This window comes from Ipomoea nil, unplaced genomic scaffold (assembly GCF_001879475.1).
Source record: "Ipomoea nil cultivar Tokyo-kokei standard unplaced genomic scaffold, Asagao_1.1 scaffold2115, whole genome shotgun sequence".
NCBI lineage: Eukaryota > Viridiplantae > Streptophyta > Magnoliopsida > Solanales > Convolvulaceae > Ipomoea > Ipomoea nil.
In genome coordinates this window covers 325,945-341,580 of record NW_017618543.1, presented here as the reverse complement: position 1 = coordinate 341,580, position 15,636 = coordinate 325,945, and the positions used below count along the sequence as shown (strand labels likewise).

Below are 15,636 nucleotides of genomic sequence, written 5' to 3'. Positions count from 1 at the left end.
TATGATATAACTTGCATTGAGACTTACTATATTTTTAGATTTTAGACAAATGATAAATTATCTATATATTTGTTTGAATTATTTGAAGTTGTTCATACTACATGCATGACCACTAATATAAACCAGTGCAGACAATATAGTTAAGGGTTAATTTCATATTTTATCCGTTGAATGTTGTGTTCATTTAATGTTCGTTTTATTTAAAATGTGTTATTTTTACTATTCATTAAGACAAAATGTGACATATTTTAAAATTAAAAAGAGAAATATTTAATTTAGTAGTAAAAAATAGCTTATTTTAACATTCAGAATATATATATATATATATATATATATATATATATATATATATATATATATATATATATAGGGAAGGGCTCATGTGCGAGTATAGGCTTCCCGTGTGGTTGTGCGGTCGACGCACCTTAAAGCATTAAAGTGACACACCTTAAGTACACAAACCACGCACACTTAAGACTTTTAAGCCGACGCACCTTAATTAAGTACGCAAATCACACACTTTAAGAACACAAACCACACACCTTAATATAACAAACCACGTACCTAAGGTTTTAAAATGGCGCACCTTAAGTTTCAACAATTCATGCACCTTAGGCATACAAATCACGCACCTTAAGAAGAAAAACCACGCACCTTAAGAAGGAAAATCTCTCACCTTAACCACCAATAACGCACCTAATGTTTTAAACTTCTCCTGAACTCATCTGAAATTGTTTTTTTTTTTTTTAAATGTTAATCTTTGTGTTCTATAAACAATGGGCCCTTTTGAATTTTGTTTGTTGTATGTATGTAATAATGTTGTTCCAGGAGGGTGGAGAAATAGAGGGTGAGTTTGCTGTACTTGGCACTAAGAAAGTCCTTCAATGTTTCTTAACATGCCACAATCCCAGTCCACTTTACCTACCGAAAGGCAAACCATTTGAAACCTCAACCCAAGATTTGCCCTCATGGTTCTCTGAAAATGATGTTGATTACTACACTTCCATGTTTGAGAAGACAGGTTTCACCGGTGGAATTAATTATTATAGAGCACTAGATCTGAATTGGGAGTTGACTGCAGCCTGGACTGGAGCAAAGGTGATGGTACCAGTGAAGTTCATTGTGGGTGATTTGGACATTACTTACAATGCCCCTGGCGCCAAGGAGTATATACACAAGGGTGGCCTAAAGAGAGATGTGCCCTTGTTAGAGGAAGTGGTTGTGTTGGAAGGTGTTGGCCATTTCATCAATGAAGAAAAGCCTCATGAAATCAACACTCACATTTTGAATTTCTTGCACAACTTCTCTTCTTCCTGAATTTATGTTCACAACTCGATCTTTTAAATGTCTTGATTGGTTAATTGAGTGTGGTTTTAATTCTGATCTGTTGAAAGAATAAGAAATCTGTCAAGGATTGTTGTGTGTTTCTAGACATTGACAATGACTATGATGACTAGGAATGTACTAAAAGATTATATTGCTTTGCGTCAATGTCTTGAATTGCTTTGCCTTGGCTTGTTTAATTTGTTTGTTTTTCTTTATCCTTGATAATGGAAGGAATCTTATTTTGGTAAACAATAATGTGTACATCTTTGTTTTACAAATGTCTAAACAATATTGTAAGAAGATGAAGAAAAAGTTTCTGAATTGTTGTAATAAAATAGAAGAATACAGCAGGAAGAGAGAGCAAAACAGAATGGAATGAAAGAATGAAAAGTGTATTTCGTATTGCATGAAGAGGAGCTGGCCAACTAATATAGATGGCATATGGATGGCGGTTATAACAGAAAAACTAAGCCTTCTTGAATTACAAAAATATCCCATTTTGTTATCTATCCTCTATTACCCCCCCTCCCCCCCTCCCCCCCCCCCCGGTAAGCTGGAGAGTGGAGATTCTAGACTCCCAGCTTAGATACAAACGTAGCAAACATCTGAGTAGCTAGAGGTTTAGTCATGCCATCTGCAATCTGATTGAGTGATGAAACTGGAAGCAGTTTGATCAAGCCTTGAGCAACTCTTTCCCTTACCACATGGCAATCAATTTCGATGTGCTTAGTTCTTTAGTGAAAGACGTAGTTCTCAAAGATTGCAATAGCGGATTTGTTATCGCAAAAGATAATAGCAGGATCAGTTACCTCAACATGAAGGTCCTGGAGAAGGAATTTGATCCATTGTAATTCGCATGCAGTGGAGGCTAATGCACGGTATTCTGCTTCGGTAGATGACTTTGAAATCGTAGCTTGCTTCTTCGAACGCTATGAGACTAAAGATTCCCCAAGAAAAATACAAAACCCCGTGAATGATCTGCGAGTTTCAGGGCATGACGCCCAGTCCGAGTCCGAAAAGGCTTTAAGGCTAAGTGTGTTGTTTGTAGGATAAAACAGTCCTTGTCCAAGAGTTCCTTTTATATATCGGAGCACACGATGCGCAGCAACCATGTGCATGTCCGTAGGGTTGCTCACAAACTGACTGAGATGATGAATGGCATATGCGATATCAGGTCTGGTTGTTGTCAAATACAGGAGCCTTCCAACCAACCTACGATAGCCACTTGGATCCTCCAAAGGCTTGCCAACTTCACGTGATAGATGAGAGCCTGGAACCATCGGTGTGGTGGCAGGTTTACATTCTATGAAGCCAGCATCACTGAGAATGTCGAGAGCATACTTCCTCTGGCAAAGATTTAAACCATCATCATTCAGCTTTGCCTCAATGCCAAGAAAACATCCTAGAACTCCTAGATCTTTGATCTTGAAATTAGTATCGAGCATGTCCTTGAGTTCCTATATTAAGATCATATTGCTACTTGCCACAATGATATCATCAACGTAAACAAGCAATATAATGAGTCTGTCAGCACTGCCCTTTGTAAATAGAGATGGATCAACACTTGATTGCTTAAAACCGGCACTTAAGAGGGCAGTAGTTAATTTGGCATTCCATTGCCTGCTTGCTTGCTTCAGGCCATAAAGAGATCGCGTGAGTTTGCACACTTGATTGGGTTTAGCTGTTTGGAAGCCTGGGGGTAGGAGCATGTATACTTCTTCGTCAAGATCACCATGAAGAAAGGCATTATTGATGTCCATTTGATGGATATGCCAGCCTTTGGAAACAGCCACTGCTAGGAAAGATCGGATAGTGGTTAATCTAGCTACGGGGGAGAACGTCTCTGTGTAGTCGATTCCCGGTTGTTGTGTATAGCCCTTAACCACTAATATGGATTTGTAGCATTCCACTGAACCGTCTGCCCTAAGCTTGACCTTGTATACCCACTTACAACCGATGGGAATCTTGTCTGTAGGTAGATCTGTAACTTGCCAAGTATTGTTTGCCTGGAGAGCCATGATCTCAGCTTGCATGGCATCCTTCCAACAATCCATTTTGATCGCTTGGTTGTACGTTCGAGGTTCGGTTATGGATGTAACAGCCATAGTGAGAGCTTTGTGTGAAGGCGATAGATTGTCGTAGGAGATGACCTTGGACAAGATATGAGGGGAAGCTCTCTGTCTTACTACCGAGTCACAGTAGTAATCACGCAGCTTGGCAGGCAAGTGTCTATTCCTGCTCGATCGTCGAGGAGAAGCATGGTTCACTGCCTCTTCGATCACATTATCTTCCTCAGTGGATTGACTATCATATACATCATCAAGTGGCTGAGCATCATTTTGCATGCTACTGGGAGCAGACAGTAGGTTGTCACTGGTAGCAGACAATAGATGCGGCTGGCTGGTGGATATCTCATTTGAGATATGTGTGTTCTGCTCAGCATTTCTAGATAGTAGGTTGTCACTTCTGACTTCATCTACATAATCCATCGTCATAGAAGCATGGATGTTGGGCAGAGGGGGGTTAAACAATTCATCATGGCTTGTAATATGCTCAGAAAGAGGGAATTGCAGCTCATAAAATACAATATCATGAGATATGAACACCGATTTATCAAGAAGATCATAGAGAATATACCCTTTGATGTTGGCAGGCATCCCTATAAAAATGCATTTTCGACCCCTGGGCTCCATTTTGTTTCTTGTGTGAGGCAGTGTAGATGCAAAACAAAGGCATCCAAAAACTCTGAGTGTGGCAAGGTTTGGTTCTTGACCATGCAGTCTGTAATAAGGGCTGGATCCGTCGAGTACTTGTGAAGGGAGACGGTTAATCAAGTAGGCGGCATGCATGACACAGTGACCCCAGAAATCTAGGGGTAAATTAGCTTGAAACCGGAGTGATCTTGCCACGTTAAGCACATGTTGATGCTTCCTTTCCACTACTACATTTTGTTGGGGTGTATTTACACATGATCTTTGATGAATGATTCCCTTGCTTGCATAAAAATCCTTCATGTCAAATTCATTTCCATTATCACTTCGAATCACTTTGATTAATGCTCCAAACTGTGTGGAAACAAGGTTGTGAAACCTTTTTATCAACTCCTATGTTTCTGATTTCCTTTTCATCAAATGCAACCAAGTGTACCTTGAATGATCATCAAGTAGTGTTAAGAAATACTTTTTTCCTTTCATGGATGCAACGGGAAAAGGCCCCCATATATTAGCATGTATTAAATCAAAGCAAGCAATAGATGATGAAGTACTTAGAGGGAATGGGGATCGTTTGTGTTTGGCCAAATGACAAATATCACAAGCTTTGGTTGAAGTGGAAAATTTTGGAACATCTTTGAGAAGATGTAGTTTATTCATAGTGAAATGCCCTAGACGTTGATGCCAAACATCAACTCTATTACACTGCAAAACAATGGTTTTAGAACTAATTTCATACTGCAAAGGTTTCATCATCATCTTTAAATTGAAGTGAAAGGTTGGGATATGCATAACATCCTTTAGCCATAGATCTCAGCCTAGTCTCACATTTCCTCTATGCTTAACAGCAATTCTTTTCCCATTAGGCAGACTGACCTCATCTCGCTCAACAGCATAATATTCATCAAAAGAGTCAATAGAGTAGGCAATGTGATCTGTAGCACCAGAATCTAATATCCAAGAGTAGTTGCATAATGATAGGAAATTAATGTGAGAAATGAGAGACTTGCCTTCATGATTCTCATCAAATTTTGGAACCAGAGTCACAACAGCTGCAGTGCTTGAACCAGATTGGCCTAGCTGGTTTTGAATGGCCATCATAAGCTTTTGAAACTGATCAGTTGTGACTCCAAACTCAGAGGTACCACTCACAGTAGATGTAGTATTTTGTTGCTTAGCCTTAGATTTATAGCCTTGCACCCACCCTAGGGGTAGCCATGCTTTTTGTAGCATTTGTCTATGGTGTGCCCATTCATTCCACAGAAGATACACTTTGGCTTGTTACCACTTCCATTACTGGTGAACTTCCTGGCATTATATGTGTTTACTGTTGCAACTAAATCATCTGTGGATGTTTGAGGACTCTGAACTGCATTCGCCTGACTGAAGTCCATTGTGTTCAGGCTTACTGCATTGATTTGCCTCTCCAATTTTTCATCCATGACATAAATCTTGTATACCTCTGGTAAGGGATCCAGAACTAGGATATTAGATTTCAAGCTTCCATACTCATTGTTTAAACCTTGCAGGAAGCGGATGACTTGATTAACATCACGTTCCTTTCAGATTTGTTCGATGAGATTGCAGGAACAACGTGGATCGCATTTGCAAACCGGAAGAGGTCTCAATGTGTTCATCTCCTCCCACATTGTCCGGCATTTCGTGTAGTACTCACTGACTGTCATGGAGTTCTGTTTCAAGCCGTAGATCTCATTCTGGAGGGCAGAAATTCTCTGAGCATCATACTGAGCGAACCTTCTCCTCAGATCCTCCCACACTTCATCTGCTTTGTCTAGATGCATTACGCTTTGAGCAATAGATGGATGCACTGCTTTGAAGATCCAGGAGCACACCATCAAATTGCAGCACCTCCATGCCTGGTACTGAGCGTGCTCTCTGTTAGGTGTTGCAACGCTTCCTTCAACAATGCACCATTTATTTTTCACCTCAAGGGCGATCTTCATGGATATACACCAGGAAGTGTAATTCGAACTGCCTATGAGAGGAGGACTCACAAGCACAGAATTCAGATTCTCAGCTGGGCTGAAATAGAGAGGATTGTTCAGATCCTCCATCGCCTGGCTTCTTTGTGTCTGCGAAGGAGGAACTTGTTGCGTATTTGAGGTAGGAGTTGTGAGAGCCGGCGATCCGATCACCGGAGCTCCCGTCTGACCTCCCTGACTAGCCTCACCGGAGGCAGCGGCGACGTAGGACCTCCACTGCTGCTCTGATGCCATATTGCGATTCAAAAGAAGAAGCGGGAAGAGAGAGCAAAACAGAATGGAATGAAAGAATGAAAAGTGTATTTTGTATTGCATGAAGAGGAGCTGGCCAACTAATATAGATGGCATATGGATGGCGGTTACAACAGAAAAACTAAGCCTTCTTGAATTACAAAAATATCCCTTTTTGTTATCTATCCTCTATTAGTAGCTGTGCCCCCCCTCAAATGAGAGGTTTCAGGTTTGAACTTCAGTGTGGGCGCAGAGATGAAAAAAAACTCTCTTAAAAATTATATTTTCCGTTAACTTAGTCATTGATTTCATTTCAATAAGAAAGATCTTAGGTTTGAACATCATCCCAATAAAGTCAATAATAGTATTCAAAATGAAAATAGAAGAATTCTCCTAAAAATTATGTTCCCCGTTAACTTACTCATTGATTTCAATAAGAAAGATCTTAGGTTCGAACCTCATCCCAATAGAGTCAATAGTATTCAAAATAAAAATAGAAGAATACAGTCTTATGAAAAAAATTCTCTTAAAAATCATATTCTCTGTTAACTTACTCATTGATTTCAATAAGAAAGATCTTAGGTTCGAACCTCATCCCAATAGAGTCAATAGTATTCAAAATAAAAATAGAAGAATACAGTTTTATGAAAAAACTCTTAAAAATTATATTCTCCGTCAACTTACTCATTGATTTTAATAAGAAAGATCTTAGGTTCGAACCCCATCCCAATAGAGTCAATAGTATTCAAAATAAAAATAGAAGAATACAGTCTTATTAAAAAATTCTCTTAAAAATTATATTCTCCGTTAACTTACTCATTGATTTCAATAAGAAAGATTTTAGGCTCGAACCCCATCCCAATCAAAGTTGGCATAATTAGTAATCTATTTTACTCTTATTAAATTAAATAATAATTTAGTAGCTACAACAAAAAATAATACGTACGCATTTCTTTAATTTAGAATTATGTGTCTACAATGCCTTTATTCAAAAAAAAATTATTCATTACCAATAAATTAACTAAGAGAAATAATTTCATTAGTTATATTGTCTTTATTTTTCACCAATATAAAAATTCTTTACATTCAAATTCATCAACTGATTATATTCACTACATTGTCCCTACAATGTCTTTATTCAAAAAAATTATTCATTAGCAATAAATTAATTAAGAGAAATAATTCATTAGTTATATTTGAAAATTTATAAAGCGCAGCACCGAAACTGAAGTTGTAACACAAACAATCTGTAATGCAGTTCGGGCAAACAACCCTAATCTGCGAGGCACTTCTCAATTTGAGAACTTGCCTAAATCCACTAAAAGCTCAATATTTAAAGTACACTGTTTGGAACCTGAGATTACACAATAGAATGATCTTTCCTACCAAACTATTGAAACCTAAACACATGTACTACTTTCTAGGGGAATTTAGTATCCTATTCTCAAAGACTCTCGTACCTCACAAGATTAATGTTGAATGCCTGAGATCTACAATAAAGGACATCCCCTATTTATAGTAGCTATTCCTAACAGATTCGTGAATAACAAACTATTCCTAATCAAAATAGAACTAGAAAATCTTCAACAACAAATCCCCTTAGAACTAGTATTCTTCAATAACTATTCCTCTTAGTGCTGATATTCCTTTATAGAACTGGAATTCTTTTTGCACATAACTTTGACAAAATACTTTGAGTCAACAATATTGTCTTTATTTTTCTCCAATGTAAAAATTCTTTATATTCAAATTCATCAATTGATTATATTCACTACATTGTCTATTATTATTTTTTGTACACTATTTTTTAATTAAATATCAAAGTTATAATACAAAAATAATGCTATATATTTATTTACCAAGTATTTTATAAATACCATGAAAAAATATAATTAAGCCAATCATATTAACTACTCAGGAGATTTGTTGACAAAAAGGGTATTCAAATCACACAACAAATTGCAGTGGGAAACTACCTCACAATGTCCTTGTTTGACAATCAGTAGTTAGCGGATCATGTTATCAGTTAGCATATTAGCGGATTTGACCAGCGAATTATATCAGTAGTTGATAAAAAGATATTTGGCAAACTTACTATTTAGATTAACATGTAAAATGACCTAAAAGGTATACATATATTTCATAATAATAATAATAATAATAATAATAATAATAATAATAATAATAATAATAATAATCTATCATTATAATAAAGCACTAAGTTTCTGCCTAAACCAAACTCCCGCCCAATTAAAATGAAGTCACTTTATGTCCACAAAAAAAGATCTTAAATAAATGGTGCTAAACAAAGCTTTACTCGTGGAATTTAATTGTGCCGGCTACTTTTTGGTAATACCAAGCAAAATAAATCAATTTAAATAGACTTCTAATAATTACAGACTTCTAAACACAGTGTTCATATTGTCGTGCACTGCTTCGAAAACATATTTCTCAAACTGATTTAAATGTCTGCTCAACATGGTCTTGGAAACTGAAAGGTCGACAGCACCATTCATACTTCCAAGATAACATTCAAGATTTTGAAATCCATAGTTTTACATTCTATATAAGCCTCTGTCGATGGAGAAATCCCCTCCCAACTTCACCATATCTGCAGTTCGTATCACCTGCCAATTAGAAAAAAGAGAACCAAAATATCAGCAACTAAACCATGCCAATGTATGTTGCTGTAAAAGACATTGGCCCTCTCGATAGGGAGAAAGCAATAAGAGTCAAGTGTGTTAGATGCTACGAAATAGCTGAAAAGAGAAGATCTACAAAGATCAAGAGTCGAGAATTGTTGGCCTGGGATAAAGAGGTATTTTAGTTCACTGTTTAATATTTTAGTTTACTGTTTAAGCTTTAGGCTTTACACAGATTTATGCTCTACACATGTTTTATCTATTTCACTAATCTTATGTGCATGGAACTTTCATACATTTGAACATGCAAAACAATGATGTCAAAAAATACAAAAATGTTTTCATTGAAGGGAAGCTCTATTCAGTAAAAAAAATTTTGGTGTTCACCCACTATTATATGTACAAAACTTGTGATCACAAATATATGATTAGGCTAAACTATAAGACTCAGGTAAAGGCAATCAAATCCAAAGGTTTTCCTAATAAGATGTTTCAGCTAAAAACCTATGACTCTTTGAAAGACCCTACTCAAGTCAATGACAAGGTGTTGTTTGGTAAGTATTTTGTTCTTATTTTTGCTATTTTTCATTCAACTATTTTTGTATTTGATCTACTATTCAATTAATTTGTGTTGATACAGATTTAATAGGCAGAGTTGTCGAGATCCATGCTACTGTTGACAAAATCATATGAGGCAGACCAGCCAAACTTCTAGACTTTAAAATTGCTGATAATGAGTAAGTTTCGTACTAACAACTATGTTCCTATATTTCTAATGATTATATTCTTTCTAACACACTTGCCTATAGGGGAAATACCTTACAGTGCACTGTGTGGGATAGTCATGTTGGTGCCATGCTACCATACTATGATTCTGGTCTTAAAGAACCACTAATTTTGGTTCTTCAGCTTTGTCGGGCAAAAGTGGTCAATGGTAAGTTATAATGATAGATTATTCTTTTACATTATTTCTAGGTTTTCTAGTGTTCATTAACATCTATCATGCTAATAGGTGAAATCAGAATTACTAGCTGCTATGATGCTACCCAACTTCATTTGAATGCATCTTACTAGGAATTTGCTGATTTTAGGTCTCAGTAAGTGCCTGAAATTTATTTTTTATCTACACTCTACATTTTCTAAACTATTGTATCAGATATTTATACAACTTATTCTTAATTTTACCTGTAGGTTAACTGCTTCAAACAGCCCTTTACGCAGTATCAATATTGCAATAGTGCTGTCTCAATCAACAGGAATTGATGACTTCACCAGTGGTGCTTTGACTGTAACTACGGTAGGTGATCTGTTGAAAAAGAAGCAGGTTAGACTTTATACTTATAAAAACCATGAATACAGTCCACAAAACTGATTATAGATTTAATAAGCTAGATTACATAAGACAGAGTAACCAAGCTACATTCTGTATGGCAGAATGGGGAGTTCTATGTACCTGCTGAAATTGTGGCCATTGAAGGTTCTTTTGGATGGATGTACATCTCTTGCATGTCACCAGGATGTAACGGAAAGCTTTATGAACAATCAGGTGATCTGATTTGTACAACTTGTGATAAGAAGTATAAAGAAGGCATGACAAGGTATCGGGTCAAAGTTATTGTTCTAGATAAAGGTCTAGGAGATGCTCCCTTCCTTTTATGGGATAGGGAGTGTTCTGAATTAATGGGTATCCCAGCACACGGTTTGTACACGAAGTATAATAAGGTAAAGTTACATTACTATAAAATTTAACACATACATATGAACTCTTTTAGTAGTTGTCTTTTTTAAAAGTATGCTATTTTCTGTATTTTAGGTTTCTGACATTCCAAATGAATTGAAATCCTTAGTTGGTATGAGAATGGTATTTAAGATATCATTAAAATGGAGTTCATGAAGGGAGCTAATTCAACCTACACTGTTATGAGAGTTCTAAGGGATGAAGTCTTAGTGTCAGCCTACTGTTCTAAACTGATTGAAGACCAAGACAAGGACTTGATGACAAAAATGATAGATGAGGACGAGGAGGAAGAGGAGGAATCTGATCAGGTTGTTATTGTTACTAAAGTAAAATAAATATTTACATTTTTAATCCTATGTTTGACATGTTTTGGACTAAACCTTATTTTAATATACAGGAAACTTCTAATAGAGACAATGAGGTCAACAACCCATTAAGTATACAACAGTCTCAAAGTCTAGACAATGAACCTGAAGATTCTAATGGTGTGAAGATATCGCTTTTGGACCAATTCTCCTCCTCTAGCAAGAAGGGAAAAACTGTTGTTGTTAAACAGGAAAAACTTTAAGACTAGGATACTACAGATTATTACCACATTAGTGTGGTTTTTATCTTTTTAAACTAATCGCTTGCTCTGCTCAATTTCTCAATGTTTGTGCTGAACAATTTCAGTTTGTTTCAATCTATGATGAGACTCTTTGCCTTTGTTATTTACCTATGATTTCTTTTTATAAACATTCATAAATATCAGTTTATTAGTTTATATTGTTAGATATATGAAAATGTATGCAGGACAAGAAGGAAGGAAGGAAGCAAACAATCATAGAAGGAAGCAAACACAATCGCAATCAGTTAAGGAAGCAAACACAGTCAACCAGTGTACCACACAATGGTTTAAACTGATTTAATTATAGCCATCTGCTAAATGTGTATTCAAGTACTAAGTCTATATTTTAAATTATATAGTAATAAAACTCAGTATTTACACTGTATACAGACTGCTATTTTACTTTAAAACTCACACAGTTTAAATATCATCATTAGCAAACTACCAAAAAAGAATAACATCTCACAATAGTAAAACAGTAACACTTCATAGATAATCAATCAAACAAACCAATGCTGTAATTAAAAAAACTAAAATTGAAAGTAATCAAATATACATTCACTTTATAGATAGTCCTACATTCTAGACCTTTAAATCAACATCAACATTACTTTAATTTAGATATAGACTTGGTCAAGTTAAAATGTAATTAAACTTTAAGGATAAAATTCTAACCAAAATAATTGAATTGATCAGAGTATAAGTATATAGTCCTATATTACACACTTTTAAATGAACAGTACTTAAAAATTAAAACTGACTTGGTCAATTGAAAAGTAGATAGTCAATTTTATACCTAACTCAATTAAACCCTAAACCAGCAATCAAAACAAATTAAAGAAAATAAAAAAGTATTGGATTGCTCAAAATTTAGTTTAAACAAAGTTAGTGTTGAAAATCATAATACTGTGTATTTAGGTCTCCCTAATTTGAAATTCATAAAAGTATGTATTTATCTTTAAGTAACTAAAAACATACAATAGCATAGTATTAACCTCAGACAATAGTAACACATTCAGATTTAAATAAACATTAACTATATAAGTAAATAGTATAACTATAGACTATATAAGAATAACCATAGTATAAGTATATAGTATAAAAAAAAATAGTCAACATCAACTTACTTGGAAAAAAAAAGTCTAATCCTTTAAATAAACAGAGAAAATATAAGTACATAGTATAACTATATACTATATGAGATTTGACATAGTATAAGTATAGTATACAAACAAGTAAAAAAATTGTCAACATCAACTTGCTTGGAAAAAATAAAATGTAATTCAAATTTTCATACCTCAAATTTAAACCTTACTAAATACAATATAGTACTTAAAAATGGGGAAAAAAATTTTGGTTGTATTAAGCAACATTTTAAAAATGGGTACAATCACAACACATTCTTATTTGACATAGAGGAGTAACATTGTTGTTTTCACATTACAAAATACAAATAGCTGTTTTCACATTACAAAATAAAAGTTCATGTCATTTTCTCCAAAAAGTATACAATAGAGGACTAACACTGCTGAAATCACATTACAAATCACACTTCAAATAGAAACATATAATCTACTGCTAATGACAAAACTCACAAGTAAACAGTTCAAGAGTAAATCCGTGAATTTGGCATCAGGATTAGCATATCATCATCTGCCAGTACAGAGTATATAATCTACTGAAACATAAAAACTGACAAATAAATAAACCAGTTCACATATGTATCAGTTTGGATTCAATAGAAAGAACAAATTTAAACTGTGAGTTTTTAAAATGTGGAAGGTAGTCTTAAAGAACTAAGAATCTGGCATCACAATTAGCAGGCCATCATCTAACATGTATTAAACTGCTGTGTACAATAATGGCATCAGAAATAAAGATTCATCATTTACCAAAGGCTTTACAACAGTGTTAGTACATGTGTAAAAAGAAGAAGTGCAAAAATATAAGGGGGAACATGTGTATTCAATTACAGTAATAGTATATTGCATTGTGGTTTTCCAAAAAAAAAAAAAAAAAAAAAACTGAAGAGTCAAAATCATTTTAGGTTATGCCAAAACATTAATGATAATCAGCCAATAAAGCACTCAAGTTATAGCAAATATACATACTCCAACTACAATCACAAATCAGAATTGCAACATACAAAACAACATACCACATGAGAAAAATTATTTCTTCTACAATAATAGGGAGCAAAAGGAAGTAGATAATTGACAACAAAGGTAGTGTCTACACTATATAAAATTTAATTTTAAGTTTACCTTGCGATGCTTTTACTTCACTGCACACATTCTGTTCTGCTGCACAAATCTATAGCTATTCCTACCACAAATCGGAAGGCTATTTACCATTATTGATGCATGCTAAGCTTCCCATCTTTCTCTTATAGAAAGAAATATGAACAATGCACCCCTGAAAGTTAAGATTAGTGAATTTAGTTTAAACCCTAACTACTCCCTTCGGAAAAAAAATAATGTAATAGCCAAAAAGAGATACAAATTTGTAGACTATGCTAAAATACGAATTTAGAGATTTTTTTTTTTTTTTTTTTTTTTTTTTTTTTTTTTTTGTATTTCACTTATCTTAGAGAAGATTGCACGAAACCTGCCTTGAATGTCTATCTACAGTGATGAACACTGTACGGAGGCATACAGATATGCTAAATGTATAAATAAGAATGAAAATCAGATTCAAGAATATATAGTATACGATAGGATATAATAATAGATTAAAATGCCAATCTAAATAAATAAAAAAAACTGGGTAGTTTACTTATCTGAGAGCCAATGGCGTGAAAGAGGGTAGTAAGCAAAATCTAGATCATCACTCAACGTTAGAGCCTTCAAATTACCAGTGAAAACGAAGATCGACTAATCAAAACCCAAATCTTCGAGTAAAAATGAAGATCGGCCACTAAAAACGAAGATAGACGAGAGAAAACGAAGACCAGCCACTATAAACAAAGATCTTCGAGTAACAAACGAAGATCGGGCACTCAAAACCAAGATCTTCGAGTGAAAACGAAGATTGGCGAAGTAAAAGACCACCTAGGATTTGCGCATCTCAGCTAGGGTTTCAAAAATCCAGCCTCATCGGATGTTAAAGGTCATGAAGACCTTACAGACACATCCTCATCTTGGCTAAATTAAAGAGCTCAAGAGTGTGTTGTGAGATGAGGAAATCTGACTTCGGAACTGGAGATTGTTTAGGATAGTGTTAGAGATAAGATTAGGATGTGTCTGTAAGAATGCTAGCTGAGAGTGGTGTGGCAATAGGAGGCACCGAAGAACTGATCCGTATACTGAAGAATGTGAATAGTGGGCCGGGTTTGGGCTAGATTACATAGGTGAAGGTTGGGCTTTGCCTGAAATTAGAAAATGAATTCTTGGACATATGGGCTGATGCATTCAAAAATAATTAAAATATTTTAACCTAAGGTGCTGATGAATTCAGATTTAGTGTTTTAATTATTTGTGTATTTAATGTACATTATTGTTCTAATAAATGTACATTAGTTACATTTAGTGTTTAAATATGTTACCATTTTTACATTGCATTTTTAATTATGTAACACGGTACTGTGTGGACCATGGTTAATGTATTCACGATTTTAATTCATGTATTATTTCTTATAATTAAAAGCTTATAAAAATATTTGCCCAGTTTTAATTATTTGTTTATTTAAGGTACATTATTTTTCTAATAAATGTACATTAGTTACATTTAGTGTTTAAATATGTTACTATTTTTACATTGCATTTTAAATTATGTAACGTGTGGACCATGATTAGTGTATTCACAATTTTAATTCATGTATTATTTCTTATAATTAAAAGCTTCTAAAAATATTTGTCCAGTTTTAATTATTTGTGTATTTAAGGTACATTATTTTTCTAATAGATGTACATTAGTTACATTTAGTGTTTAAATATGTTACCATTTTGACATTGCATTTTTAATTATGTAACACGGTACTGTGTGACATTTTTAATTATGTAACACGATACTGTGTTAGGAATAAAGTGTAATGGTTTTGATATGCCAAATATGTATTTGTAGATCTCCCAATTTTATTTCTTAGGTCTAGTAGAGTCTTAGACCATGATCGAGAAATTATTTAAATTGGAAAAATGAAAAACAGACGAAGATGCATGAAAATAGAATAAGAAGATATAAAGCCTAAAATCAGGAATTTGTCTGGAGAAAATGACAAATTGAAGAAGAAGATGAATGATACAATATTCACGTCAATGCTACTCAAAGAAATATCCCAGAAGAATTTTCGTGAAAGAAAATTAAGTTTGGAAGATTGCATGAATTTGACTTGGAGATCAAGCATCTATGGAAAGAAAGGAGTACATCAAAGAAGATTGGA

General features: G+C 34.4%; 4 protein-coding genes and 1 long non-coding RNA gene across 10 annotated transcripts in view; 2 read left to right on the top strand and 3 right to left on the bottom strand.

Moving 5' to 3' along the window:
- LOC109148488 (bifunctional epoxide hydrolase 2-like) overlaps positions 1–1,575 on the top strand; it is a 32,932-nt gene extending 31,357 nt beyond the window's left edge. For all 3 annotated transcript variants that reach the window (XM_019296237.1, XM_019296236.1, XM_019296238.1), the window contains one exon: positions 1,346–1,575. The gene's annotated coding sequence lies outside the window, so the exon portion shown is untranslated. The remainder of the gene's footprint in view (positions 1–1,345) is intronic.
- On the top strand, positions 817–1,317 carry LOC109148482 (bifunctional epoxide hydrolase 2-like). Its single transcript, XM_019296232.1, has one exon. It carries the CDS (start codon positions 817–819, stop codon positions 1,315–1,317), a length of 501 nt encoding a protein of 166 aa, XP_019151777.1.
- A 680-nt stretch (positions 1,576–2,255) lies between the features above and the next one.
- Positions 2,256–2,771, bottom strand: LOC109148481 (uncharacterized mitochondrial protein AtMg00810-like). The gene has a single exon (XM_019296231.1). It carries the CDS (start codon positions 2,769–2,771, stop codon positions 2,256–2,258), a length of 516 nt encoding a protein of 171 aa, XP_019151776.1.
- Positions 2,772–5,242: 2,471 nt separating this feature from the next.
- Positions 5,243–6,274, bottom strand: LOC109148480. Its single transcript, XM_019296230.1, has 2 exons — positions 5,651–6,274; positions 5,243–5,596 (listed from the first exon to the last, which is right to left on the bottom strand). The coding sequence occupies exons 1-2, from the start codon at positions 6,272–6,274 to the stop codon at positions 5,243–5,245; spliced, it is 978 nt and encodes a 325-aa protein (XP_019151775.1).
- Positions 6,275–8,577: 2,303 nt separating this feature from the next.
- Positions 8,578–14,509, bottom strand: LOC109148491. Of its 4 annotated transcripts, none has more exons than XR_002048802.1 (5): positions 13,866–14,509; positions 13,523–13,673; positions 10,367–10,464; positions 10,099–10,219; positions 8,578–8,898 (listed from the first exon to the last, which is right to left on the bottom strand). It is a non-coding gene; the product is annotated as an uncharacterized LOC109148491 (long non-coding RNA). The 4 variants fall into 4 exon arrangements; XR_002048803.1 differs by having other exon boundaries at positions 13,523–13,920; positions 14,034–14,509; XR_002048801.1 differs by having other exon boundaries at positions 10,367–10,477; positions 13,523–14,509.
- Between the last annotated feature and the right edge of the window lie 1,127 nt (positions 14,510–15,636).